Source organism: Maniola jurtina, chromosome 5, assembly GCF_905333055.1.
Source record: "Maniola jurtina chromosome 5, ilManJurt1.1, whole genome shotgun sequence".
NCBI lineage: Eukaryota > Metazoa > Arthropoda > Insecta > Lepidoptera > Nymphalidae > Maniola > Maniola jurtina.
Genome location: NC_060033.1, coordinates 422,243 through 449,312, shown reverse-complemented (window position 1 = coordinate 449,312; position 27,070 = coordinate 422,243). Strand labels below are relative to the sequence as shown.

The 27,070-nt window shown below is 37.2% G+C and overlaps 2 protein-coding genes and 1 long non-coding RNA gene across 4 annotated transcripts in view; 1 reads left to right on the top strand and 2 right to left on the bottom strand.

Annotated features, from left to right (window-relative positions):
* LOC123865374 overlaps positions 1-14,304 on the bottom strand; it is a 66,980-nt gene extending 52,676 nt beyond the window's left edge. For both annotated transcript variants that reach the window (XM_045906371.1, XM_045906372.1), the window contains exon 1: positions 13,967-14,304. The gene's annotated coding sequence lies outside the window, so the exon portion shown is untranslated. The remainder of the gene's footprint in view (positions 1-13,966) is intronic.
* A 44-nt stretch (positions 14,305-14,348) lies between these two features.
* On the top strand, positions 14,349-24,317 carry LOC123865394. Its single transcript, XR_006795966.1, has 3 exons — positions 14,349-14,358; positions 17,597-17,685; positions 24,304-24,317. It is a non-coding gene; the product is annotated as an uncharacterized LOC123865394 (long non-coding RNA).
* Positions 15,253-26,587, bottom strand: LOC123865376 (ribosomal protein S6 kinase delta-1). Its single transcript, XM_045906374.1, has 12 exons — positions 26,322-26,587; positions 24,347-24,517; positions 23,559-23,657; positions 22,686-22,818; positions 21,822-22,418; positions 20,756-20,862; positions 20,500-20,667; positions 19,547-20,254; positions 19,083-19,195; positions 18,580-18,820; positions 17,694-17,786; positions 15,253-16,903 (listed from the first exon to the last, which is right to left on the bottom strand). The coding sequence occupies exons 1-12, from the start codon at positions 26,412-26,414 to the stop codon at positions 16,775-16,777; spliced, it is 2,652 nt and encodes an 883-aa protein (XP_045762330.1). The 5' UTR covers positions 26,415-26,587; the 3' UTR covers positions 15,253-16,774.
* Positions 26,588-27,070: the final 483 nt, after the last annotated feature.

The following is a 27,070-nucleotide window of genomic DNA, read 5'->3' as shown; positions in this document are numbered from 1 at the left end:
CCACATTTCGTTCGTCAGAAAATACGTGACGGCTGGTGGCCCTGGGATCTTTCACTATTGTAACAGAGGTTCATAATATTATGTCAATTGGCAAATGTCAAGTTGTCAAGATGGACGTTGCCTAGATACATAATTATTTATTTGAAAATAATGTTTTGGAAAACTCCGATACTTTGGATCGTAGGCGCGGAGTTTCTAATTTATAAAATATTATAATCACAGTTATACGAGAAATCATCAATTCAATTATAATATCCAACAGTCAACCAAAGGCCACGAACAATCAACCCAAACCCAAACCATAGTCAAACTATTTTTAGGGTTCAGTAGGTATCTGTAGAAAAAAAAAGATGTTGTAGGTAGCCTCGACTGTTGTAGTCGCGTAGGTGTGCATGGCACCATTAAATATCGTAGGAGGCGATGACCCTCCGCGCGGCTGAGGTTCCCGCATCGTAGTCGCTTTGTCGCGCAGGTTTGGATGATGCATTAGGCGCACCTTCTTTTTATTTTATCTGCTTGAACTCAGCTTATTTACTTTGACAAAATACGTTTAAAATTCATCATCATCAGGATCAACCCGTCGCCGGCTCACTACTGAGCACAAGTCTCCTCTCAGAATGGAAAGCTACCACACTGGCCAAGCACGTATTGGCACACCTCACGCACCTTTGAGGGAGCATTATGGCTAACTCTCAAGCATGCAGGTTTCCTGACGGTGTTTTCCTTCACCACTTCGTTGTCTGTCTGTGTGTCATCTTTCAAGAGTATCAAAACTTATAAATTGGGTACTTCCCGTTTACGTAGAATCATGAAAGGCAGGTAGCAATATTTTATAGCCCAAGCACTCTACTCCTGTGGCCCAAGTAAAGAGAAAAATCTGACAACTGAATTGTCATTACATAAAAAAAAACTTGTACGGAACTCTTCATGTGTGAGGCAGACTCGCACTTGACCGGTTTTTGAAAGTTATGTCAAATAAAAATTTGACATGCAATAACAAACAAAATGAAATACACGCCACTTTATTCCTTATTTCATCGGGTGAAAGTCGATTTCAATTTAATCGTAGGTATATCTTGAAAAGCGAACTATTATACGACTACGTAAAATGGGTACATTTTTAAAGCAACGACATGTTAGAAACAGATATTTCGTTTTGGTCGTGTTAAACTATGTGAGTCATTCAGATAATTCTTGATTTATACTAGCGGCACGCTATGATGGCCGGTTTGACACATTACAATAGTGATGTGGAATGTCAATTTACTCTCGAACAAAAAACAATTAAGTTTTGTTTTTGTACCTGATTAAATAGGTTTAATAAAACAAAAATGTATATGTTTATTTAATTTATTTGAACGAACTGAATATTTGAACGAAAATGAATATACATACTTTATATGCACACAAGAAACATATGAATACAAAAGATACCAAAAAAGGTGCCACAAAAGGCCATAATTAATCAGATTCGTCCATACTACTATTTTCACTGTCGTCACTGCTATCATCACATACATTAATAATTATATGTTCGTTTTCTATAATATTATCTATTTTCACATCTCTTTCATAATCTTCCCTTATTAATTTAACAGTTCTATTCACAACCTTTTCCCAGTCTCCTTTAGTCACATGTTCACAAGCTTCTTCTAATAATTTTAGCATTTTTTTTGTGGTAAATGGGGGTTCTGTATTGTGTCTTGTCGATTTCAGAGGTTTGTCCACATAGTGAAAATTGTTCATATTCACAAGTACATTCACCCCTTAAATGGTGCAAACTGATTTTTCTACACTTGTATACATTTAAGAAATCAATTTAATAAATAAATTTTGAGTCCTAAACCTAAAACTACATTCGATAAAATTTATGAATCTCTGCACATCACTATCGTCAATAAAGTAATACAATTATTTCCTTCAAAGTCGTTATCAATTAATACGGAACTTCATGAGCGGACAAACGTCAAACCGGCCATCATAGCGTGCCGCTAGTTTAGTGATGTTCGGTCAAAAATATTTCATGGAACGTATAATTAACATAACATTGATGTTACTTTTGAAGAGATATTAGCTGCCTTATTGGATTTATATTATTATAGAAATTGGGTTTTAGAATGGCACAAATAAACGGTAATTTATGAATAAAGTTTAAAAAGCGTGAAATAAAAATTAAATTAAAAATTTAAAAAACCCCCGACACATAAACCTCTAAAAAGTAAAAAAATAATAGGTAAATATGTATGGGCCCTTTAAGAATAGTATAAATAGTAAAGTTTTATCCAAGCGCTCGTTGCGTCGGGGGACCGCTAAAGTTAACAAAAACTATTCTTTCTACAACAGATAACTTTCATAGTTTATCATAGGTAGCGGTCCCCTGGCGCAACGAGCGCTTGGATAAAACTTTACTATTTATACTATTCTTAAAGGGCCCATACATATTTACCTATTATTTTTTTACTTTTTAGAGGTTTATGTGTCGGGGGTTTTTTAAATTTTTAATTTAATTTTTATTAGAAAAACAGCATTATATATCAGCAAAATATGTGCAAACGAAAACAATAAACGATAGAAGTGCATTAGTGAAACACTGCGTTGCAGTTCTATCCCCCATCCCAGGAGCGAAGAAACTGGAACTTTACACGTTGACTATGTGTGTCGAACGATCTTTTTCTTTAAAGGGGGCTATCCAATTTCAAATCCTTTGGTCCCTTAGATAGCTTGAATCCTGGAGATGGCCATAGGCTATTTTCCTCGAAAAATCAAAGAGTTCCCACAGTATTTATAGCTAGTACAATAATAAAATTTCGATTTTCGAACGGCAAGTTTCATCTTGATTGGATTGTTTGATGCGCTAACAACTAAATAAGATAAACAGACAAACTATTATAGTTTTATAATAGTTGCGAAGAAAGTGAACTTTTCTAACAATGGAGCATGCATCATCATGATAATATTATAAAGATTGCTCTATTGCACGGATTACGCAGATAATACAAAGATATAAACGCAACGCGTAACTGATAATTTCCACGCATCCATTAAGTAGGTACGCACATAACTACTAAGGGCTTGGGCAGACAACGGGCGACACCAGCGCGATGACGATAGTACGGCAGAACGTCATACCTACAAATCTCAACGGAGACTAGCTAACTACGTAGGAGATATTTTAGTGCACAAATACAAGTGTATACTATTTCCTAATTGTCATAGTTCGACGGGACATCATTCATCAATCCAACAACAATGTAGAGAGATCAATGACCCAATAGCCAATTGGCAAAACCTGGCCTGCTATTGAGAATTTTTGGACAAAAAATATTGTTTCTTTTTAGATAAGGAATTCTCCATATTGTTTGTTTTATTGTCAATAAAATATTTTCAATAATTTTTTTTTACCAGGTATTGGGCTTGAACCTGGGAGGCCTGGGACCTCATGATCTACAACAGAAAAAGTTTACTAGTAGACTAACGAAGCAATATCCAGAACTGTGATAAGAACGTCGCACAGTACGACGTCAGCGACGCTATCAGTAACATAGCGCCTATTGCATCTCGGAGCTTTTCCGCCGCGCGTCCCGTCTGCCCAAGCCCTTCAGTGTGGAAACCTGCGTGCTCTCACGCATCGTACGTGCCGTGAGTGCAAAGCTGCACTATTGTCCGCACACTCACACGTAGTCACTCGGCGACACGTACGGCAGTTTCTCCTTTGCTGCGACTGACAGCTAGCCACGTGCTCTGCAAACGTCATTCTCTTGGGGCCTTGGCCTATCCTAATATAGGCCTATCCTAATCCACACCATATAAAAAGCGGTAACAGCCTAGTAATAAATACGTCCGCCTCCATTTCGAGAGGTCGAGGGTTCGATTCCGGGCACTCACTAGATGTACGTTGCAGAGGTTTATAGATCAGTTAGCCAGTCTGTCACTTTTTAGGGTTCCGTATCTCAAAAGGAAAAACGAAACCCTTATAGGATCACTTTGTTATCTGTCTGTCTGTCCGTCTGTCGTGTCTGTCAAGAAAACCTATAGGGTACTTCTTGTTGATCTAGCTAGAGTCATGAAATTTGGCAGGTAGGTAGCTCTTATAGCACAAGTAAAGGAAAAAATCCGGAACCGGAAAAATTTGTGGTTACATCTCAAAAAAAAATTTAAAATGTGTTTAGTTTTAAAATTAAAATTAGTATTTTCAATGTAAGATAACTATACCAAGTGGAATATCGTATGAAAGGGCTTTACCTGTACATTCTAAAACAGATTTTTATTTTTATGCATAATAGTTTTTGATTTATCGTGCAAAATGTCGGAAAAAATACCCGAGTATGGAAACATCGCCTCGGTGCGCGAGTCTGACTCGCACTTGGCCGGTTATAATATTTACTTAGATATACCTCTATAGGGAAGGCCTATGTCCAACAGTGGACATCCACAGGCTGATGATGATGATACCTATTTAGATAACTTTTGAGCAGGTAAATTGTCATCAATCAACAATGCAGCAGTATCTATAGGTAATCAGATTTCATCAAAGCAAAAAACCGTCTCTAAAATTGTATGCAAAAAACGTACCTACCTACCTAGGATAATAATAATTATTTTGTTTTCAAGTAGCCAACTTGGAATTACGACGTTTCTTTATGGTTTCTTATTTCATCATCATATAAATGCTTAATTGAAGGTCAATCAGTCCTTTTTCCAATATGTACGTATTTAGTAATTTCCGTGAAAAAATATCATATTATGGAAACATACAAAATGAAATCTCGGTCAAGGATACGCGAGATCTGAATATTACCATACTGAGATAAGTACCTACTTACTCAATAGGTGATTTCCTCAATAAAAGTAGGTAAATACTAAACGATGCCCGCAACTTCGTCCGCGTGGGTTTAATTCTTTTGGAAACTCTATGAGACTTCTATGATTTCCCGGCATCAAAAGTAGTCAATGTCACCCTTCAGATTTTCGCATTTCTGTCTAGACTTTACTCATGTGCTAATAATAGAGATAGGTAGATTCTTAGTGTCGTGCCAACCCTCTGCCACAGGCCCTAAAAGTTGGCAGGGGCTTGCCACTACACTGGGTCTGGCTGCATGAATGAATTTCTAATACTATTCCGAAGAAAATATAAAAAGTTAGACTTTATATTTTGACGTAAGAATTTTGTAAGTTTGGATATAGGGAGTACCTAGGTAGATAATCTCCGGAACTAATGATCCAATTCTGAAAATTCTTTCACTGATAGATAGTTAAGTAGGGTACATTATCCTACTGATAAAAGCTATTAAACTATATAACGCGGACGAACTCACGAGAAAAAGCTAGTCCATGATTAAATGGCAAATAGGTTTTCGTATACGGGCGTAATTATCATATTTTGTCGTTCGATGTTAATGTCTTCCGTTTAGTCAATAGGATATTGCCGTACCTATTTACCTATTTCTCAAAAGGTTTTATATTGCAAGATAAAAATATTTAATCTAGTCGCACGACATTTCAATTTGCTTCTCGAATCGAATAATCGAAACTAAGTCAATTATTAACCACACCACGCTACCAAATGCAGATTAGCAAATTTCACACACGTTTTTGAGAAAACTATTGAGAACTCAATTGATTTGATGAACTCAAGGTTTCATTGCGATGTTTCCCTTCACCATTATAGAAAGACAATCTTTGTTAAGTTAGAGGTGTGTGCCCGGAATCGAATCTCGGACCCATCGAATAGGAGGCAGAAGTCTGTCACCAGTCTAATCACACTAATATTATAAAAGCGAGAGTTTGTGTGTGTGTGTGTGTGTGTGTGTGTATGTGTGTATGTTTGTTACTCTTTCACACAAAACGGATTTGGCTGAAATTTAGAATAGAGATAGATTATACCCTGGACTAACACATATGCTACTTTTTATCCCGGAAAGTTAAAGAGTTCCTACGGGATTTATAAAAAAAACCTATATCCACGCGAACGAAGTCGCGGGCATCAGCTAGTTAAATCATAATAAATCCTTGTTCATGTATCCATCATAATATAGCATAAATCAATGGAGATATTTTGTGCATTAAATAATTCCGTTTCCATTATTAATGATATTTGACACCTGTCAGGTTTATGCTGTGGTTAAGGTCCGATTAGCGATATAGAATCTTGTTGACAGATGTTATCGACGCTACTTCGCCTGACTTGATCGAATCCCTTTAACTACATTTATTAGTGTATTATAGTGTAATATAGTATTTTGTAGTGCTCAGTCGAGTGAAATAAACTGTCGAACAAATGTCAGAAAGGATCTGTGATTAGTTTAATGTTCTATTAATTAATTATGTCAGCAATGGAATTAAATTAAGCTAACCTAAGTTACATTTGAGCATTACATTGGAATGCGGTCATAGATATCTAGGTATTTTAGTATAAGTAAATAGGTACCTATAATAATAATTACTTACCTATTGTACGGAAGACTGGCCTGGATCTAAAGCCTATTGATCAGATACTATACATTTAAGTGGTGATTAGTAAACTTTTACAAACTTAGTCTGTGCTGTTGTATTTTGTATTGTTATCTAATTAATAATAGTTAATCAATCTATCTACAATCTATGGATAAGTAACTTAGTAACGTTGTTATTATTCGAAAATTCTATGGTCAAGTCATAGGGACTCCCATAGGATAGATGACTTAAACGCGAGTTCAGCGATTCGTTAACATTCTGTAATCAAACAGGAACTCTGATCAAATACTGCGCAACATTAACACCACGGTAATGGTAATCTATACTAATAAATAAAATTGGAGTGTCTGTCTGTAATTTCGAAATAACTACCTCATATTAAGTTCATATGGTTATTTGAACGATACCAACACTGAATCACACATTTTTAAAATTTTTGTCTGTCTGTCTGTCTGTCTGTTTGAAAAGGCTAATCTTTGGAACGGCTGGACCGATTTTGACGGGATTTTCACAGACAAGTAGAGAATTGACCAGGGAGTAACATAGGCTACTTTTTTAACCGACTTTCAAAAAGGGAGCTGTGTTTTTCTACCTATGTACACCGAAATCTCCGAGATTTCTGAACCGATTTGCGTCATTTCTTTTTTAATCGATAGAGGAACTTCGCGACATTGTTTCATAAAAAATTTGGAGTCCAACTCCTCAATCCTGATGCTGCAGGGGATCTGACCAATCCACGCGGGCGAAGCTGCGGGCATCAGCTAGTAGATAATATTACCGTGTTAACACGGCCCGGGTAGTGTTGACTTTGCATTACTTGTGGACTTTGGCCGTCATGCATACGTGTGCAGTGCAACATTGTTTCGTTCAAAGGAAAAACACTTGTTTTTAGTGGAATATAACGTTAAAGGAAATACTTTTGTCGGATAAACTGGTAATTTATCATTCAACACAGTATCTAATATATCTCGCCGCGCAGTCTCCATTCTTCTATCAGTCTTTAGGTATACGAGCATTGTACTTCTGTGCACCTGTCTGACCATCCTGTACGGATACTCCTAGACGTTGGACTGACAGCATAAAAATAAACATACAGATTATTTTATGTCCATATAAGGTTCTACAAAAATATATTTTACTCTGTAAGTAAGCACGTAGGTACTATTGGCCACGTTACATACCTGCCTATCTACATATATTGATGGTTTTACATAAACTTATTATATTAAGTAATAGGTAATGCCCGTGACTTCGTTCGCGTGGCTGTAGGTTTTTAAAAATCCCGTAGGAACTCTTTAACTTTCCGGGATAAAAAGTATCCTATATATTAATCCAGGGTATAATCTATCTCCATTCTAAATTTCAGCCAAATCTGTCCAGTAGTTTTTGCGTGAAAGAGTAACCAAACACACACACATGCATACACACAAAGTTTCGCCTTTACATATAGTAATGTAACTTTGTACTTACTCACTAGAGTAAGATCAGGCGTATTCAGAGTAAGCAAGTAGGTAATTATAAATAGTAATTTGGAAAAATATTGTAGCCGTACATTTGCTGACCGTACTAACAATTTCAATTCTTTGGTACATCTATGCCTAAACAATGGCAAAGCTGTACAATGGGATTCGCACATTATTACACCTACCTACTGTAAGTACCTAGGTTATCGCTACACCTCCTTACATCTACTCCGACCTGTTGTAGGTAAAGTGATTTAAACACTTAGGAAATGCGATATAATGGCCGGAGACAACGCTAGCGTTTAATTGACAAGACTAGGAAATAGTTACAAGTGTAAATTAAACACCCCCGACAAGTGAAGGTTACAGTAACTAGAAAAGAGCTGATAACTTTCAAACGGCTGAATCGATTTTCTTGGATTATAGCTAAGAACACTCTCGATCAAGCCACCTTTCAAACAAAAAAAAAACTAAATTGAAATCGGTTCATTAGATTAGGAGCTACGATGCCACAGAAAGATACACAGATACACACGTCAAACTTATAACGCCCCTCTTTTTGGGTCGGGGGTTAATAATAAGGATCTGACAAACATGAAGGACAAGATGCGTACCTACCTACTGAGTACTGACCAGGAGGACAGTTTATAGAACTTGTAACAAAACGTTGAAGCATGACGTCACTGGCAGGCGTCAAATGTTCCTATATTTTGACACTAGGTAGCCTACGAATCGCCAATTTTTTTTGATTACCCATCACCCATAGCCTAATATTTGACATTCCGAGAGTTCCTCACTCTAGTTCACTCTGACGTCACTAAGCATGAGTCTAGTATATAATTTTGTGTTTTTTTAAAAAGTATATTAATTAAGTAGTCATTTTAATCATGACTAACATTCCCCATCCAACTAAGCGTAAAGCTTGTGCCAGGAGTGGGTACGACAAGCGTGCAACGGGTTTGAACCGCCAGTTTTTCGGAATTCAGTCAGCTCCTCAACCGTTGAGCTATCGAGGCTCTAATTCTGCGGTTCATTGATTTTATTGACACAAACATTTCTTTTAGAAGTAAACAACCTCGTGAGATAACCAATCAATGACGTTTAAAAAACAATGAACTGAGCTAAAAAGTGCATATCGTTGTAAACTTGAAGAAACCTGAGAATCGTATTGTAATTTTATATCATGAAGATTGTAGTGTCTTGTTGCAAAACATAATGCATCTTTATTCAGTAACTTGTTTATGTACCAAGGAACTTTCCGACGTACCTACCTATTTCTTGAAGTCTCTTTTTGCAAGGCCAAAAGGAAGGGTTATGATTTTAGCAATCTATGTACCTACGAATATATTGCATGACGTGTTACATGTATGTTTGTATCAGATTCTGTTTGTTCCACCGTAGTGCCTAAATTACTGGGCCGATTTTGATGACTAATAAATTAATTATAAAGTGTCGATCAATTCGTTACTATGATCCGGGTGACATAGGCTACATTTTTACGAAAAAAACTCTGAAAAGTTAGTTGCGTGCCCAGGATCGAACTGCCGACCCCCAGAAATGAAGGCTGATGGCCGACGTATTAATCACTAGGCTATCACTGTCATGTTGTTATTTATTATGCAAGTTGCAACAACCGGACCTGCCCAATTATAACGATAAATGTAAGAAAAGAAATTTCAACCTGTTACCAAGTATTTATTACTCAAAAAGGCCGGTAACGCGACGTAGGATATATTATGATGTACCTACTAGCCACTCGCCCCGGCTGCGCACGGGTGCCATGTAGATTCATAGTAATGTTGTGTTAGTAGGGGTATGGTTATTTTGTTGTATTTGAAAAGAATAAGACGGCATTTTCGATGAAAGCACTCAGTGTGCTTAATTTATAATTAGGGTTATTCAAGGGGTGGATCAACCAATTCGTATTGGCGGTTCGTCTGGTGCATGGTGCTGCAAATGGTCAGGGGCGGCGGTAATCACTTGTCATCTGGTCACCCGCCTGCTCGTTCCTCGCTATTTTTATTGAAAAATTATCGTCATGTTTTAATAAATTACCACAAAACAATATTAAACTCTACGTATTTAAACCTTGTATGTAAACCTTCCTCTTAGATCACTATATCTATTGATGAAAGCCGCATTAAAATCCGTTGCGTGGTTTAAAAGATCTAAGCGTGCAGAGAGACAGACAGCGGGAAGCGACTTTGGCTCATCATACATAACTAGTAGCTAGTAGAGAAGATATAAAAGTAGGTAGGTACGTAGGTAGATATATAATATGTTGTCCGCGGATGAATGTGGCGGGCGTGGCTGGCACTCGTAAACGAATTTACATATAAACGCATTGCGTAAGGGAAAGTCGAATGACGAGTGCTATGGTACGAATGGAAAACATGTATTTTTTAACGGTGACAGAAAAAAGAATCGATGGCCGCTGGGGCAGCGTACCAGCCAGCCCATTACCAACTATTATATACTAACACAAGCAAGCGCAGTGTGGGACGACCTTCAGTGGTTGGTTTGAAAAAGGGGGAGTAGGGAAGAACTATGTCCAGCAGTGGACGCAAACAGGCTGATTGATTGATTGAAGAAAACTATCGTGAGGTAACCAGCATGCCTGAAAGTTCCATAATAAGCGTGATGGACTTCGGCTAAAATCCTTCCCCATTTTGAAATTCGATGAGAGAGACGACGGATTGCGCCAGTCCCTTACAAAAGACTTCAACGAACTCAAAGCTTCCACTTTTGTTTCACCCTTGGCAGTGCAAGATATTGTAAAGGGAGTAGAATAGGTACAACAAATATAGAAATTACTTATTCATGAAAAAAGCTTAATAGATATTTTGAATCCTGATTTTTTTTTCGGAGATTCGGATTTAGTTTTATTGTACTTATTCTACTCACCTAGACTGACATTGTGTACTACTTAGGTTATATACTTTGCAATTTTGATTAAATTGTAAACAACTAACAAGCTCTCATCATCTCATCTCTTTATCTCAGGCTCACTGCTGAGCGCGGCTCTACTCCCAGAAAGAGAGGGGACCAGGGGCGCCGACTCCGTGGGTGCTCGGGTGCTCCAGCACCCACGAGAGGTAAATAGTGGGTGCCGAGAACCCACGACTATAAATATCTAAAATAATTCTCATCTTTTAACAAACGCGATCTAAATAATATACTTACCATATCTAAATAATTTTATATCAAAGTTAAAGACTTTTAATGAGATAAATGACGCGCAATTTTATTTATTTTGAATTGAATGTTTTAAAACAAAAGTATTTTTTTTTTTCTTTATTGCGAATTTGGGTAAACAGTGGAGATGTTGCAAAGATAAAAAGGTACAGCCAAATTCTGCTCATAAGCATGCAATATGTTACATTAAATTAAGATACATTTTAGTATGTGTACAGTACTGAAAAAAATTAAAATAATTCAGTAGCTAGGTATGTCATTAAAAGCTGGAGCACCCACGGGAATTTTAAAAACCCGGCGCCCCTGGAGGGGACCCTTAGTCCACCACACTGACCAAGTGCAAGACTTTACACACCTTTGAGAACTCTCAGACATGCAGTTTCCTTACGATGTTTTCTTTCGCCGTTAAAGCAAGTGATATTTAATCGCTTAATCCGAAAAGTTAGAAGTGCGTACCCGGGACTGAGCCCCAGACTCCCGATAAGGCCGAAGTCTACCACTACGCTATAACCGATTAAGCGCTACTCATATTTTTTAAATTAAAAACCCAAGATAATTTCTGCCATACTTTAGTCACGTTTTCCGAATGAATTTATAAACGTGTTTAAAACTAAATATAATAAAGGTATAACAAGCGATCATGACTATATAAATATGTAATGATGATGATAATTATAATTACCTACGCTTACTTAAGCAAGTAGGTACCTAGTATAAAATAAAATAATTGCTCTTTAATTGTATATATCGCAAACCCAAGTGGCGTAGACTGTTAACGTAATAATTTCATAACTGAAACTCATTACCCCCTTTGTGGAGCGCAAAGTAAACAATGCGGTCGGTTCCACGTTCCAAGCCAGTAACCTAAAGGCCTGCACACACGAGGGACAGGACAGTCCTCGGGGTACTTTTTGTCCGTCAAAATAGTCCGTAACAACTTTCACAAGTACTTTTGAATCGTCAAATGCCACTGGTTCAGAATGCCTTTTCTACCGAGAAGAACGAGCAAGAAACTCAGTGGTTCTCTTTTTAAAGATTTGATATCAATATTAATTTTAAATTTTAGTAATTGCAATGCTGCGCAATGCTGGAACGAACTGCATTACGTAATCTTCGATTGTATGTTATTTTTTCAAGAGTATACCTTCTTACTTTTGATTGATTTTTTAAACTTGTGCAAAGGCAACAAAATTGATTGAGTTTGTTTTAAGAGATTATACTCATTCTCACAAATGACTTTTGGACTTTCCTGAGGCGGAGCGTAGGAGTCGCAAGCTTACTATGTAAGAAGTTCTCGGCGGGACATTTTATCTACGCTTCGGAGATTTCTTTCCTGCGCAGACAAAAGTGGAAAAAATTCCCTCGTCTGCGCGGGCCCTAAGATGACCTTCGCTGCGATCCCACTATGTAGTTACTTTACTACTAGATTAGAAATAGAAAGTCATTTGACCGATTACAGTAGATACCCACTTACTTAGGTACCTACCTAGGTAGGTATTATGATTTCCTACCGTGTGCTCCAACAAGATATGAATTAGAAAGATTTTTTTAAATAAACTTTACATCATAATATAACAGTAACTTTACCTACTAACAAAATTTTATTTCTACTCAAGTACTTTCAAGTCAAGAGTAAATACTGAATAGGCATCTTCTTAGGTAAGCGCGCTACATCTTAGGCTGCATCATCACTTGCCAGGTCTGATTGCAGTCAAGCGCTAATATATAAATTTAAAAAAAGTATCTATCTAGGTACTTAGAGCTTTAGTACCTAGGTACCTTACCTAGGTAATTTATAAATTCCTACTTAAGTAATTCTTAAGTAATCAGGGATGCTATGTGGCAGATTTCCGTAGAAACGCAATCTCTATCTACATTTGAGCATCGCATTAGATCATTGCCTGACGCTCGATGACGGAATATGAACTATGTCGGTATAAGTGGTACCTACTATGTAGCACTTAATTACTTATCCATTCCATGTTATATTACCTATATACCAGATAGAAGTACCTATCTATTGTAGCATACCTAAGTAGGTAAGTGAAGTTGGTACCACCTAGGTACATAATGATTATAATGATATTAATTCTCCCCTCCCTTTGAATGTCTCTATTAATGACTAATAATCCTACTTAAGACACTAATAAAATCGGGACGAAGCTTAATTACCTACCTACTTGCTAACTTAATAAATTAAATAATAAATCTGTCACAGGACACAGATAGATATATATCTGCAGACAGGCACCGACGTTCGAGTCGAACTAAAATCCAACTGCCTAACCTCGTACATTTTCAACCCCCAACACTAATAAAGCAGTTATTAAGGGTCGGGGGTTGCAAATATATGAAAATTACTGACTTAGGTAATCTTAAGAGGCTTCGGCCGTGGCTAGAAACCACATTACCGGGTACAAAAAATTTTATCTGTCGCAAAACGAAGAAGAGTAAAAATTAAAAAAAATATATTAAAGTTACTAGGTAACTATACCTACTAGTTAGTATTTGTGCCTGCGTTTTAAAAATAAGACTAAGAATATACATAGCAAGGTTACTATCACTACATTGCCTTCTTGAAAGCATAAGTTGTAATTTACTTTAAATACATACATACTTGAACTTACTTAACTATAACTTATTCACTGATTACTTTTTATTTACACACTATACCTACTTAGTGTGTAAATAAAAGTAATCTGTGAATAGGTTACATAACTATTACTTAATAAATTATTATTATAGATAAAATAAATAGTTAATTTCCATAAATAAACAATTAAGTACGTATACTTTCTAGTTTCTACTATAAATATAAAAAATGACATTAGAAATACAATGAAGCAGCAACTCACCTTTCTAACTGGAATCCAATTAAATTGATGACCACACTCGCGGCCAATAAACAGTAGATTCCAAACGACAATCTGTGAATAACTTATTATAACAATCCGTTTACTATGGGAAACCAGAAAGCTTGCCTTAAAATTCCATTCACAAAAATTCCCAAAATAAAACTTTACGAAAAAAAGTTCTGCACCTTAACTTTTTAAGTCTTTATAGAGTAAAACTTAAGTAAAATTTCTATAAGAAACGCGGGAAAATCCACAAAAATCCGTATTTAGACACACTGCGCTTGCGCGACACTACTTTACCCCTTCTTGGTTAGGAAACGACTGTCTTTAGTTACTAAGACGTCGTAGTTACAATCTCCTAAGATTGGATTGTTAAGACACCAAATTATAAAGTTATTTCTTTCTTCGACTTGATGCCTTTTCAATAATCGCTTTTATTTAGTTGAGTTATATTATGTCGCATAGAGTCGAATTTAAGTACATTAATGCCTTACAGCCTTTTATTTTGGATTGTGAAACAAAATTAAGTTCACAGCATGGCAGTGTGTCATGAATGGGTTATTTTGCATTGTTTTAACTGAGGCTTTATAGCAGTTAAAATAAAGTTTAACTTGGATGTAGTAAGTTACGATTAAGTAAGCTGATCATGATCACCTTTAAAAGAAATGCTTACGACCTCGGATGGCACGTGAGGTGTTAGTACCCGTAACTTTATGTACTTACATAAGATAAGTACTTTACTTAAACAGGTGAATGGAAAATAATATGTAATTTGAAGCTGTCTTATTACCTATTTACTATAAATTAAAGATAATAGGTACTTTAATCCCAAAGAAGATTGAAACGTTATTAAAAACTTTATTTTATTATTTTCTTCGAACTTTAATCCTTTGCTTGGAACTAGGACTATACAGGAAAATATTTAAGCAGGATGGTCACCCTTCACACGACTAATTTTTATTGTTCTTGAAGTTCTTAGCGTCAAGTAGCACCATCTAGTGCTGAAATATTAATCTTTCATTTCTATTCACCAACAGATGTCGCTAATAAATAATAAGTTCTATTCACTAATAGATGGCGGTAATAAAATTTTGCTAAATTCGACTCTATATTGTTGGAAGTTGGAACACTCAACCAATCTTTAATTTAAAATTTTAATATATGATTTGTTGATGATATCCAAAATCTGATACCTGCTGCTAGTGATAAACTTCTGTAATTTTTTTGTTGAAAGAAAACCGTGGCATTTGCGGTTTAAAAATTCGCATAGAATTGAAACGACAAACATTAATTCATATCCAATTTTTATTATGGAATTTCATAAAATGCACTAATAGTAAAATACAATAATAATATAATACATTATTTAGTCGTTTGTATAAAAATATCTACCCACAAGTCTAGACGAATTTTCCACTATCCTACCTATTTAATTTTATTCATTTATTGATTGATTCTGAAAGATCTAAAATATAACATTGTCATGTATTAAAAACTGTTCAAACAAGCAGTATTTTGATATGAACTACAATTAAGTAACAATTTCTTTTAGAAATTTGGAAAGAAAATCTAAGCCTGCGAGGGAAAATAACCAGTCGTTAAACTAAGTGTATGGCTGCGTAATTTATTACATGCACGTTTTTTTTTTAAATTCATAAGACTAAAGAGATAAATAATATCACTTTGTACTTAAATTAAATAATCATTTAAGTTAATTTTTAAAAATAAAATCGACTAGAATATAACATAGCACTCGTAATCATAAATAAGTACAATTTTGACATAATTTATGTTAATTTATAAAACGTTTTGTAAAGTGAATAAAACTATGATTGGAATAATAATTCGGTTCCATACCTAATACTTACCATACCTTATACATATAAAATACATATGTCATAAATAATAATATTGTTTTTATTTACTAATTACCTTCTGGTCTAAATATATATTATAATACTGATTACATTTAATTTGTGTGTTAGTTAGGTATAAGACAGCATTATCCATATTCCACTTTAACAACCAATATATTAAAAAAAAATTCCTATGTTATGGGAATTGGAATGTGTTCATTTCATACAAAACATGGGACTTAAGCAACAACCAATAGCGGACGGACGAGCGCTATGATTGGCTAGAATATTTCGCGCCATTCCAAAAATAAGTTTTCTGTGCAAGTATATTGGTCGCCGAGGCCGAATTTTTTCTTCTAAGTGTTGTGCACTGGTTCAGTCAGGCACTACCCATGAGGCATACACCGAAGTCAAATTATGCCGAAAGTACCTACGGGTGTTGTTACAGAGGCATATTGAAAAAATAAACTGACCCGGACTTTTACATGAAAAGCGAGAGCCATCGACAGTCCTGCGCCTGATCTCTCACCGGTCGTGTCGGATTGCCGCCCCAACAAACTATGAGAGTGAAAGAACAGTGCACAGACTTGTGTACTATATGTCCAACGTAGTTAGGTAGTGTGCTATGAGATTGGCTGAAATTTTTTTTCATCAAAGTCCGCTCCGCAGTGTCATTGTTAGCAACTGGTATATAACAAACAAAAAACTGGACGAAACCCGATGTCATTCCTACTCTGATCTCCCTCCGGTCGTGTCGAATTGCCGTCCCACGAAACTATGAGAGTGAGGAAAGTTCACCTATGTGAAACTATGATACTGCACTTATGTTTGCGCACACATAACACTGATTGCGCACTACATATCCTGCGTAGCAGGGTTTGCTATGAGATCGGTCGCCGTGGCAGACTTTTTCCTCTTGTGCACTGCTCAGAACTGCCGAATGAACCAGTGTTCAGTCGGGCACTACCCAAGAGTCATACACTTGAGTCCAGTTTATATGCCGAAAATATGGATGTTGCTTGATGTCGTCGATGCCGCCCGCGCCGCTGCCCAGACGCTCCGCAGGGTCATATGTTAGCAACTGGAACATACATAACAATAATGTGAGTAATAATAGTTTATATAACATGGGGATAATACAATGCCTTACGTCACGGGCGCCGGGATAAATCGCAAACGTAACCAGGGACTTCGGAGTAACTCCCGAGTGAGGGTGTTACATCTATATTTAGAGTTCTGTACCTCAAAAGGAACCCTTATAAGATAAATGCTGATGACCTAGAATCATGAAAGTCAGGTAGTTAGATCTTATAGCACACGTAAAGGGGAAAAATCCGAAAACCGTGAATTTGTGGTCACATCACAAAAAAAAATGAAAATGTGGTCATGAACAAATAATAATTGTATTTTCAATTTTCAAAGTAAGATAACTATACCAAGTGGGGTATCATATGAAAGGGCTTTACTTGTACATTCTAAAACCGGTTTTTATTTATTTTTATGCATAATAGTTTTAGATTAATCGTACAATCGATAATGTCGAAATAATACGGACTGTAGTACGGAACCCTCGGCACGCGAGTCTGACTCGCACTTGGACAGTTTTTATTTTTATAATGAAGCTATTTCCGAGCTAGTGGAAGAAAAGTTCTACAGTTGTATATACCGTTTTTTTGGAAAGAATTTAGTATATCGCTCTCTCTGTTACGTAACCCCATACCAATTATAGAGCCAAAAATCTCAGCCATTTTGAGACACCAACCATTCAAAATAGCGCCCACTAAGATTTTTGTCTCTGTCATTTGTATGGGATTATGTAAGAGAGAGAGCGATATACCAACTTCTTTCCACGGATAGGGTACAGTAGTCACCTGTGTGAGCAGCGAGCGCGCCTCTAGCGGCAAGCCGTCCGGCAACTGTATGGCGGTGTGGCTCCAGAGGTGCGGGTGCATTGTTGACAGGGGCTGTGGAAACACACATTGTAAATTGTCATTAACCGACAGATGTCCACCACTGGACATAGGTCTCTTGTAGGGACGTCCACACGCCACGGTCTTACGCCGCCAAGGATAGCCGTTGGGGTTCCAAGTTTGCGTTGGAAGCCTCCATACTAGGTGGACAGACGATATCAAACGAGTCGCTGAGAGCCGGTGGATGGCGGCAGCACAAAGAAGAAAGAGCTCCCTAAAAGAGACTCTTGTCCAGCAGTGGAGGTCTATCGGTTAATAATGATGATGATTATAAAAGCACTAACTAAGCAAAAACAGACAGACAGACAGACAGACAACTAAGTGATCCTAAAACGGTTCCGTTTTTCCTTTTGAGTACGGAACCCTAAAAACCAGTCAAGTTCTAGTCGGACTCACGCCCAAGGGTTCCCGCGACGTATAAGAAATCTTAAACCAGTATAACAAGAAATGGCAAGTTAATAACGGACAGCGCCATCTTGATGTGATTTAGTCAACTAATAGGTTGACACTTGGGAACACAAATTCGAGGTAATAACGGTGTTCGGATTTTTCCTTTACTTGTGCTAATAATACATTGCTGCCTGCCAAATTTCATGATTCTATGTCAACGGGAAGTACACCTGAACTTTCCGTTGTACAGATCGTTGTGCGGCAAAGGAAGGTGTTGATTATCCCGAATTTAAAGACGCGACAGACAGACAACGAAATGATCCTATGAGGGTACCTTTTTTCGTTTTGAGGTACGAAACCATAAAAAGTATTAACAAACTAAGCAAAGTATACTTACATATCCACAAATAAGTTCATACATGATGGCACCAAAACTCCAGAAATCGCACACTTTCTCCAGAGAGGCATCTTTGTCCTCCACGCACACACACTCGTGCAGCTCGGGCGCTATGTACGTGTGTGCGTGTGTGTGCGTGTGTAGCCGGGACATGAACACGTCTTTGCCCGGGTAGCTCAGGAAGTAGGTCAGGATGATTTGCCCACGCTCGCCTAGGAGGATGTTTGACGGATTCAGATCTCTGAAACCATATTGTAATGGTTTCATTAGTCAAATGTGGATTCGCAGATTTCATACTCCTTTGAGAAAATTGTGCAAAACTCTTGAACATGCAAGTTTCCTGTGAAGTTTTCCTTCATCGTTAAAGCAAGTGATGTTTAGTTAAAAAGTCGTGCTTGTTTTAGGCATCAGTCCGAAAGGGCGTGGGTTTGTATCCCACCGCTGCCACCAAGTAATAAAACAACCAGTTGCTCCATACATATACAACAGGAGACAACTGTTACCTGCAAATGACGCCCGCGTTGTGCAGACTCTCCAGCGCAGTGAGGATCTGAGCGCCCCACAGGCACACGCCCGACGGAGGCAAGATGTCGCGACGGTGGAAGTGAGGAGACAACTGTAATGTTCAGCTTATGTTTGATTTACTCATGGGGGCGACATAATCACGAAGTGATTAAGCCCCATCACAAAATAAAGAATTAAAAAAAAAACTACCAAAATTTTATAGTTTGGATTTTAAGCTATGAGTTAAGATAAAGAAGTGTCTGAAACTCTACATAATAGGTATTAAAAACTACACTTGCGGCTCGGTTTTTAAACTAACATTCATGTTTTGATAATTCCTATTATGCAACCATTTCATAAACTACTGTTTTCACACCTTACACAAAATTGATGCTCCACAAATTCTATTCGGAAACTGCATGGTACTTATTAGCATTTGACAGTGTTTAAAGGTCAAACTTACCCTCGCATAGCTCGGCGTTTCAACTCTTTCATCACTTTTATCTGTCTGCTTGCGTATCACCCCTCTCTGTTCCTCTTCAACCACTTGTATATCGCCGTCCTCATCCATCCGACATATTTTCGGTATATCCGTCAACGCTCTATCAACATTTAGTAACAACTTCTGCGAATTCATCACCAGTTCCGAAACCTCCATGCTATCCAAACTATCAGTCTTACCAACATTTTCATTAATATCGCCTAAAACATCGATTTTAACTGTAGAATCGACTTTATTTGCAGTACTTGAATCGCTTTTATATTTATCGATATTTACATTATGATCGATTTTTGTTTTAGAATCGATTTTACTTTCCCTAACACCGAATTTGCTAGCGATTTTCGCTTCAATGTTAACGTTAGCGTCTGTAACATCGATTGAATCGTTATCGTTTTTGTTTTTCTTTGGTTCGGCGAAAACGTTTTCTAGATTGAGTTCTCTTGCTGGTGTATTGGGTATGGACTTGGCGTAGTTTTGGATATAATCGAACAGTTTTTCCCCGGGAGCGTAGGCCAGTATGAGAACCAGGAGGTTGTTGGTGTCGACGTAGGCGTGCAAAGGAACCATGTAAGGTATGACGGTCGGCAGTATTGGCTGTCGGGTCTCGTTGGTCCTTTGTTGGAAGTAATCGTCGAACTCCATTAGATTGTTTGGAATTTTTTGTATGACCTATATAAACAAAAAAAATATATATATTTTTGAGAATAAGACATGACATCTATTTCTTTTAAGAAATACGCAAAAATTTTAATTGAGTTCAAAATAACTTAAGATGTAATAGTTATAAAGAGTTAAGTATTTATTTTACTAACAATTCATTCTATTTTATAAAGCAATAAAAATTGTATGTATTCCATACAAATTCTATTACAACAGCACCCCGTATAAGATAGTGTCCTCTCACTAATACGCACCTTCATAGCATAGCACGTGTGATCATTCTTGTTCAGCACCAGCATCATAGTGGATCCTAGTACGGCAAGCACCCTGTATAAGGATAGCTCTTCATACGGCTTCTCTAGCATGGACAGAGGGATGCCACAGTGTACACGGGACATGCTGTCCTCTCTCTCTAGCAATAGCTGCAGACGAGAGATAGAAAGAGTTAGAAAGTGAGATAGAAAATCGACATTTGACTCATTCGATAGTAATGACGGTTTATTGACTTACGCTCTGGTCTGTATTGCAGAGATGGTTTTTGTATATATCTTCAGCATACGCGAGGTACTTATTTGTTTTCTCCTTGATTAAAGCACGCCTCTGTTGATCTGTGTCCGCTGCAAATAAGATATTTTTTTTAGACATAACCTGATCATCATCAGCAACCTATCACTACTGAGTACGGGTCTCCTTTTAGGATATAGCCATGACGCTGGCCCAGTACGGATTGGCAGATTTCACACACCTTTGAGACCATTATGGAGGACTCTCAAGCATGCAGGTTTCCTCACAATGTTTTCCTTCAGTGTTAAAACAAGTGATATTTAATTGCTCCCTATGACTTGTTTGATGTTGGCGGTCCGCCTGTTGGAAGATTTGCCAGCGCTGCGCTTCCGGTGCAAGGTCGCCATTCGAACGCCTTGGGACCCCAATGTCTACCGGTTCTTCGAGCTGTGTGCTCTGCCCATTGCCATCTTAGCTTTGCACTGCTAAGCTGTATGTTACTCTGATTCTTCTATGGGTCTCTTCATTTCTGATTTGACCACGAAAAGAAACTCTGAGCATAACCCTCTCAATTGTTCATAACTAGACTCAGCTACTCACAAATATTTTTATTATATTCTTGTAGATAACCACACATGTGCAAGAAATCCATGACAAAATTAATTCAAACAATATAACACGACAGAAGGGATGGCTGCTTAATACTAGGTATGAATGTTTGTGATACTGATTTTATTGATAACTTATCTAAAACTACTTATCGACTGGGTCAAGTGAAGTAGCGAGCAATGATATCACACTAATATTATAAAGGTGAATGTTTGTATGTGTGTGAATGTTTGTTTTGACACATAGGCTACTTTTATCCCGGAAAATCTAATATGCATTATAGTTTTTGATTTATCGAGCAAAATGTCGGACAAAATTACCCGAGTACGGAACCGTCGGTGCGCGAGTCTGACTCGCACTTGGCCGGGTTTTTGACAGACACGACAGATGGACAACAAAGTGATCCTACCAGGGTGCTTTTTACTTTTTGAGGTACAGAACCCTAATATATGAAAATACTCACTCTGTACACCAATCAGCATCTTCTCTATACCCGACTTGTAACACTCGAAGGCTCTCTGATAGTCGCCCACGTCCTCGCAACGCGCAGCCAAGTTCAGCATATACCCCGCCTCGAAGATGTAACTATCCTCCGTCCTCGTCTTACTCTCCACGTTAGACAAGGACAGAACACTCCTCTTGCTATACAACGACACTCTAGAACTACTCCTCCGAGAATCCTCATAAGTAGAACTTGATGGATCATTTGTAGAGGAATTTAACGATGCAGCATCAGCGTCCATATTTGGCATAGTATGATAATCTTCAAACTTAGAAGTAGATGGCGCATCAAAGTTTATCAAATCTGGCAACACATTTTTCTTAACAAACGTTTTTTTGCTGTCTATGGTAACTTTATTCAGTTCATCGAAAAGATCGCTCCCTAAGCTTTCTAAAGAGTTTAGTGATTCGAAGCTGTTGCTATTGGATAGTTGTTCGGTCGTTTTCGGTGATTCCCGGATTTCGACGTCTGCTGCTTCGTATATTGGTATCTGTGATACGTCTATGGTGTCTATTTGTGGTTGGCTGTCTGCGCGTTGTGAAGATTGTGGGATTTGGGCTGGAAGATTGATTACACAATAGACAATTCGTAGTGAGCTTTGATTGAAAAATTACATTAGTCTTTAAGACCTAATCAACAAATTAAAATACTTTCAAAAATATGAAACACACAGATGGATTCTACTGTCTATGGTCTGGTCTTATCACAAGCAAAATAAGATAAAATAAAGCATGTTTTCAGGTAGCCAATAGACCAAATAATTTGGCTATATTTTCTCAACTGTACAACTGCTAAACCATGGCACATAAAGGTCTTGGATCATACCACTAGGGGTCCTGGCTTCGTCATCAGAGGTCTGGTACTCTAGAGGCGGTGTGTCCTCTATAGGCAAGTGTAACGATGATCGGATGGCGTTGATCACTCCACCAGGTGTAGGCTCTGGTTCAGGGTAACCTGTCTAAGAAAACCAATATAGTGCTAGTCGGACTCCACACAAAGAGCCCCAAACCATCGTACAAGAATATTTTTTCTGATGTAACCACTAATTCACGGTTTTCGGATTTTTCCCTTTACTTGTGCTATGTCATTGCTACATTCTAGGTCAACGGGAAGTACCCTATAGGTTTTGATTCCCTTAGGTCCTGACAGACAGACAGACAATGAAGTGATCCTACAAGGGTTCCTTTTTTCTTTTGAAGTATGGAATCGTAAAAACATAATTACACACCCTCTTTTTACTAAACCTATGTAAATTATAAAATTAAATCTTTAACATAATCTATTCATGAGTAAAAACTGTACAAAATCAATATAGTCGTTTTAAGATTAGCTTAAACGGTCAAGCAGTCGCTGCAAGCATTTTTTTTTACAATAAGAAGTGATAAGTAAATTAACAGTTTTCTGGAGCAAAACTATCACAATGTTAACTGGAGCAAAATTGTCAAAATCTGTATTGGTTATAGATGTTCTATTTCACGATGACCGCTCAGCCTTAGTTTTAGAAGTGAATTTACCGATAAGCGTTAACGCATTTGTGTGCCTAACGTTAACCATATCGCAGTCGAAACTGAGCACCACACACACTGCAATGTGTGTATACTGTGTATACATATACACTCACACAAACATAGACCAATGGTCCTTGTGAAATAGAACATCTGTAATAATAAGTTAGGAATATAAACAATAAACACTAACCTGCAGAAAATTAACAAAATCAGTGCTAGTGAACAGCAACCTGTGCTCAGCCACAAATTCCAGTAACGCTTTTATTGTTTTCGCTCTTTCCTCTATTACCTGGAACAATTCATACTGACCCATACTAATCCATATTACAGGTACAGCGCATAACATAGCACATAGGCGCCAAGAGGCTCCCTCGGGCTTTTTAGTTATGGTTTTAGTTATAGAATTAGTTGTTAAGCTAGAAATAAGTAACTACTAACATAGTTTAAGTGATTTGTCATACTAACACAATTATGGGTCTAATGGCCTGAAATAAAAGTTTATTTATTTATAACTGAGTAGGCTCCTGCAGTAGTGGAGCAGTGAGGGAGGCCAGCGTGATAGTTGTCACAAGTTAATGAATCACTGAGCTCTCGCGTCGCGTCATATGCGGGAGGGCCGCATTGCTCTACTACCGCAGGAACCTACTCTGGTATGCGTTATGCCTGTAACATTGTAAATCTGAAAGTGTGTCTATTTGTCTGCTAGCTTTTCACAGCCCATCTGTTCAACCGATTTTGGCGTTTGATACAGAAATAGTTTGCATATCGCGACAGCAGCTGTGGCACTTTGCGGCTTTGAAGGCGCTCTTAATCACAAAGTTGTCATGCTGTCATTTTTGAGCTAGAGAAGGTGATATATTTATATTTACGATAGTAATTGGAACATTTTGAATCTACTTTAGTGATGAAATGAACAATGACGTATTTTGTAATAGGCCATTATTATAAAAAGCAATCAATAGTAAGTAGAAATCTCACCTCCTCATTGAATCTTTTGAAGTAGTTGCTCTTGGCCAGGGCTGGGAAAGTGCCTCGGAGGTGCAGCCCCGCATGCAGCGAGCTCATGGCCTTGTGCAGGCGCTGCACGTCGCTGTACCTCTTCCACACTGACACCACCGTCACTGCCTCCGGGGACTTGAGGGGGAACAGCTGACACAACAGATACAACTCAATGTTACTGCAATATGGGACTTCCAAGTAATAGATAAAGTAATATCTTAAAACGCAGCAACACATTGTCAGCTCCACTGATTAAATTAGATTAAGGTAAAGCTTTCATTGAATTTATCTTTTTAGGGTTCTGTTATTTCTGTTCCCAAAAGTTGCTCACAGGAGTGACCCTATCTGAAAAAACTCACTAACTCATGCTATAATTTTATTTTATGAACATGTTAAACTAATAAGGCCTGCAACTTTTTAGGATTAAGGTTTTTAAAAATCCAGTGTGAACTCATTGATTTTCCAGGATGAAGTCTATATGTCACTCTACAGGTCTTTAACCAGACCCATCCAAAAATAATGTCAAACCATTGCTCTGTAGATTTGATTCAAACATATTACCCAACTATACTTACTAATAAATACTTATAAATACTTACTAATAAATAAAATTGAAGTGTCTGTCTGTAATTTCGAAATAACTACCTCATATTAAGCTCATAGGGTTATTTGAACGATACCATAACTGAATCACCCGGTTTTAAAATTTTTGTCTGTCTGTCTGTCTGTCTGTTTGAAAAGGCTAATCTTTGGAACGGCTGAACCGATTTTGACGGGATTTTCACAGACAAATAGAGGATTCACCAGGGCGTAATATAGGCTACTTTTTTAACCGACTTTTAAAAAGGGAGTTGTGTTTTTCTACCTATGTACATCGAAATCACCGAGATTTCTGAACCGATTTGCGTCATTTCTTTTTTAATCGATAGAGGAACTTTGCGACATTGTTTCATAAAAAAAAATTGGATTCCAACTCCTCAATCCTGATGCTGCAGGGGATCTGACCAATCCACGCGGGCGAAGCTGCGGGCATCAGCTAGTTTATAATATGGGTAGTGATGTCTTATCATGGTATTTGTATTTTTTGTGTGAAAAAACAGGTCTTGCTTAATCTAGCTATTCAGTTCACACCACACTAATGTGTAGATAAAGGCACACACATCATTATAATTCAGGTGAAAGCAGACAAAATCTAATTGCCAATTTGCCTCTCACTTTCACCTTGGTGTAGTTTTTAAATAGCTTTATGAATAAGCCTTGTTAAAACAATAGACAATTATTATGTATCGTCTATTGTATTTTATTGTGTTATTATGGAGTACCTTACCTATGGTCTTAACATTTGAAACATAATAAGTATTGCTAGAGCTTGCTAATGGTAATAGCCTAGGCCCCTAGGGGTTAAGGAGTCAGTCTTTTGTTCGAGAGGGGGTCCGATCCTAGGCATGCACCGCAAAATTTTGCGTGAGGAAACCTGCATGCCTAAGAGTTCTCCATAATGTGAAGAGTGTGAAGTCTGCCAATCCGCACTGGTGCAGCGTGGGAGATTATGGTCTAAACCTTTCTCATTCTGAGAGGAGAGCCTTGCTCAGTAGTGGGCCAGTGATAGGTTGATCAGAATGAAGTATTGCTATCACAATAATTTAATTCTTATAAGTAATATTGTGCAATATAAGTACCTTACTGTGTACCAAGAATGACTAATGACTGTATTATTAGTAACATTTAACCACTACTAGGAAAACCAAAAGTCCAAAATAAACACAAATAGATTTAAATTAACTTAGAAAGCCTATTAATGCTCAATGAATTATAAGAATAATCTGTTCGTTCCTTGTCCTCCTTTTTGATATCAGCTGAGCTTATAAGTACCTGAAGAGTTCTTAGATTTTAAAAGGTTTATTTAGGACATCGGCAATATAATAACAATGGAGTAAATTCTATTACTACTTACAACAGATGTAATCTTGTACATTGTGAAGCCATTTTTGTGTTTTGCAGTTTCGTCAACAGAAAACCGGCGTACCCACTTGTCCCTGACCGACATGTTTATTGAATTTAAACAGAAAAGAAGAAAAGATAACAAGTCTGCAAGAGTCTCACATTATAACGTCACAATATAGCGAAATATTGTCAGGAAAATACTGTTTTAATTAATGATAAAAAAGCGACACGGCTACATGAATTTTCAATTTTGTACACAAGCAAAATTCATGCACATGCAATTTGCCATTTGTCATCATGACATTGACATTGACTTGACAGTGTCACCATTTGTCACTGTCTAAAAATCAATATTATTCTACCAAAATGGAAAGTTCACCATTGACATGACATGTTATAAAAACTTTGAGCAATACAACGTGATCGTATTTTAATACGTTTCTTTCAATGCAAGATTTTCTATAAGTATATATAAAACATTAATATTTTATGTTTTCTAAATAACGTATTGTCCAAAAACCGATAAATAGAAGAATATGTATCTAGGTAAAGAGCAATATTAATAATTTAGCCTTCATCTAATCAATATTACTTACTTTAATATTTTTTTTATTATTATCGATTGTGATTTTTACTTACGAGTTTGGTCATCAATAGATGGCGATACTAGTTGAAGAAAAGCTATACAGCTGTTCTGTTAGCTACATACAAAAAGTAACGAATTTTTTACTTGGTGTCGTAAATTCTGGTCCAGTATTT

Bases quoted from the DNA above. Each gene is read 5' to 3' on its own strand.
- LOC123865376 (XM_045906374.1), bottom strand. From the start codon at position 26,414: ATGTCGGTCAGGGACAAGTGGGTACGCCGGTTTTCTGTTGACGAAACT. The intron at 23,658-24,346 runs GTGAGATTTCTA...GAATTGTTCCAG, and splicing joins TCAAAAGATTCAATGAGGAG to GTAATAGAGGAAAGAGCGAA. The intron at 20,863-21,821 runs GTGAGTATTTTC...TCTTATTTGCAG, and splicing joins GATGCTGATTGGTGTACAGA to CGGACACAGATCAACAGAGG.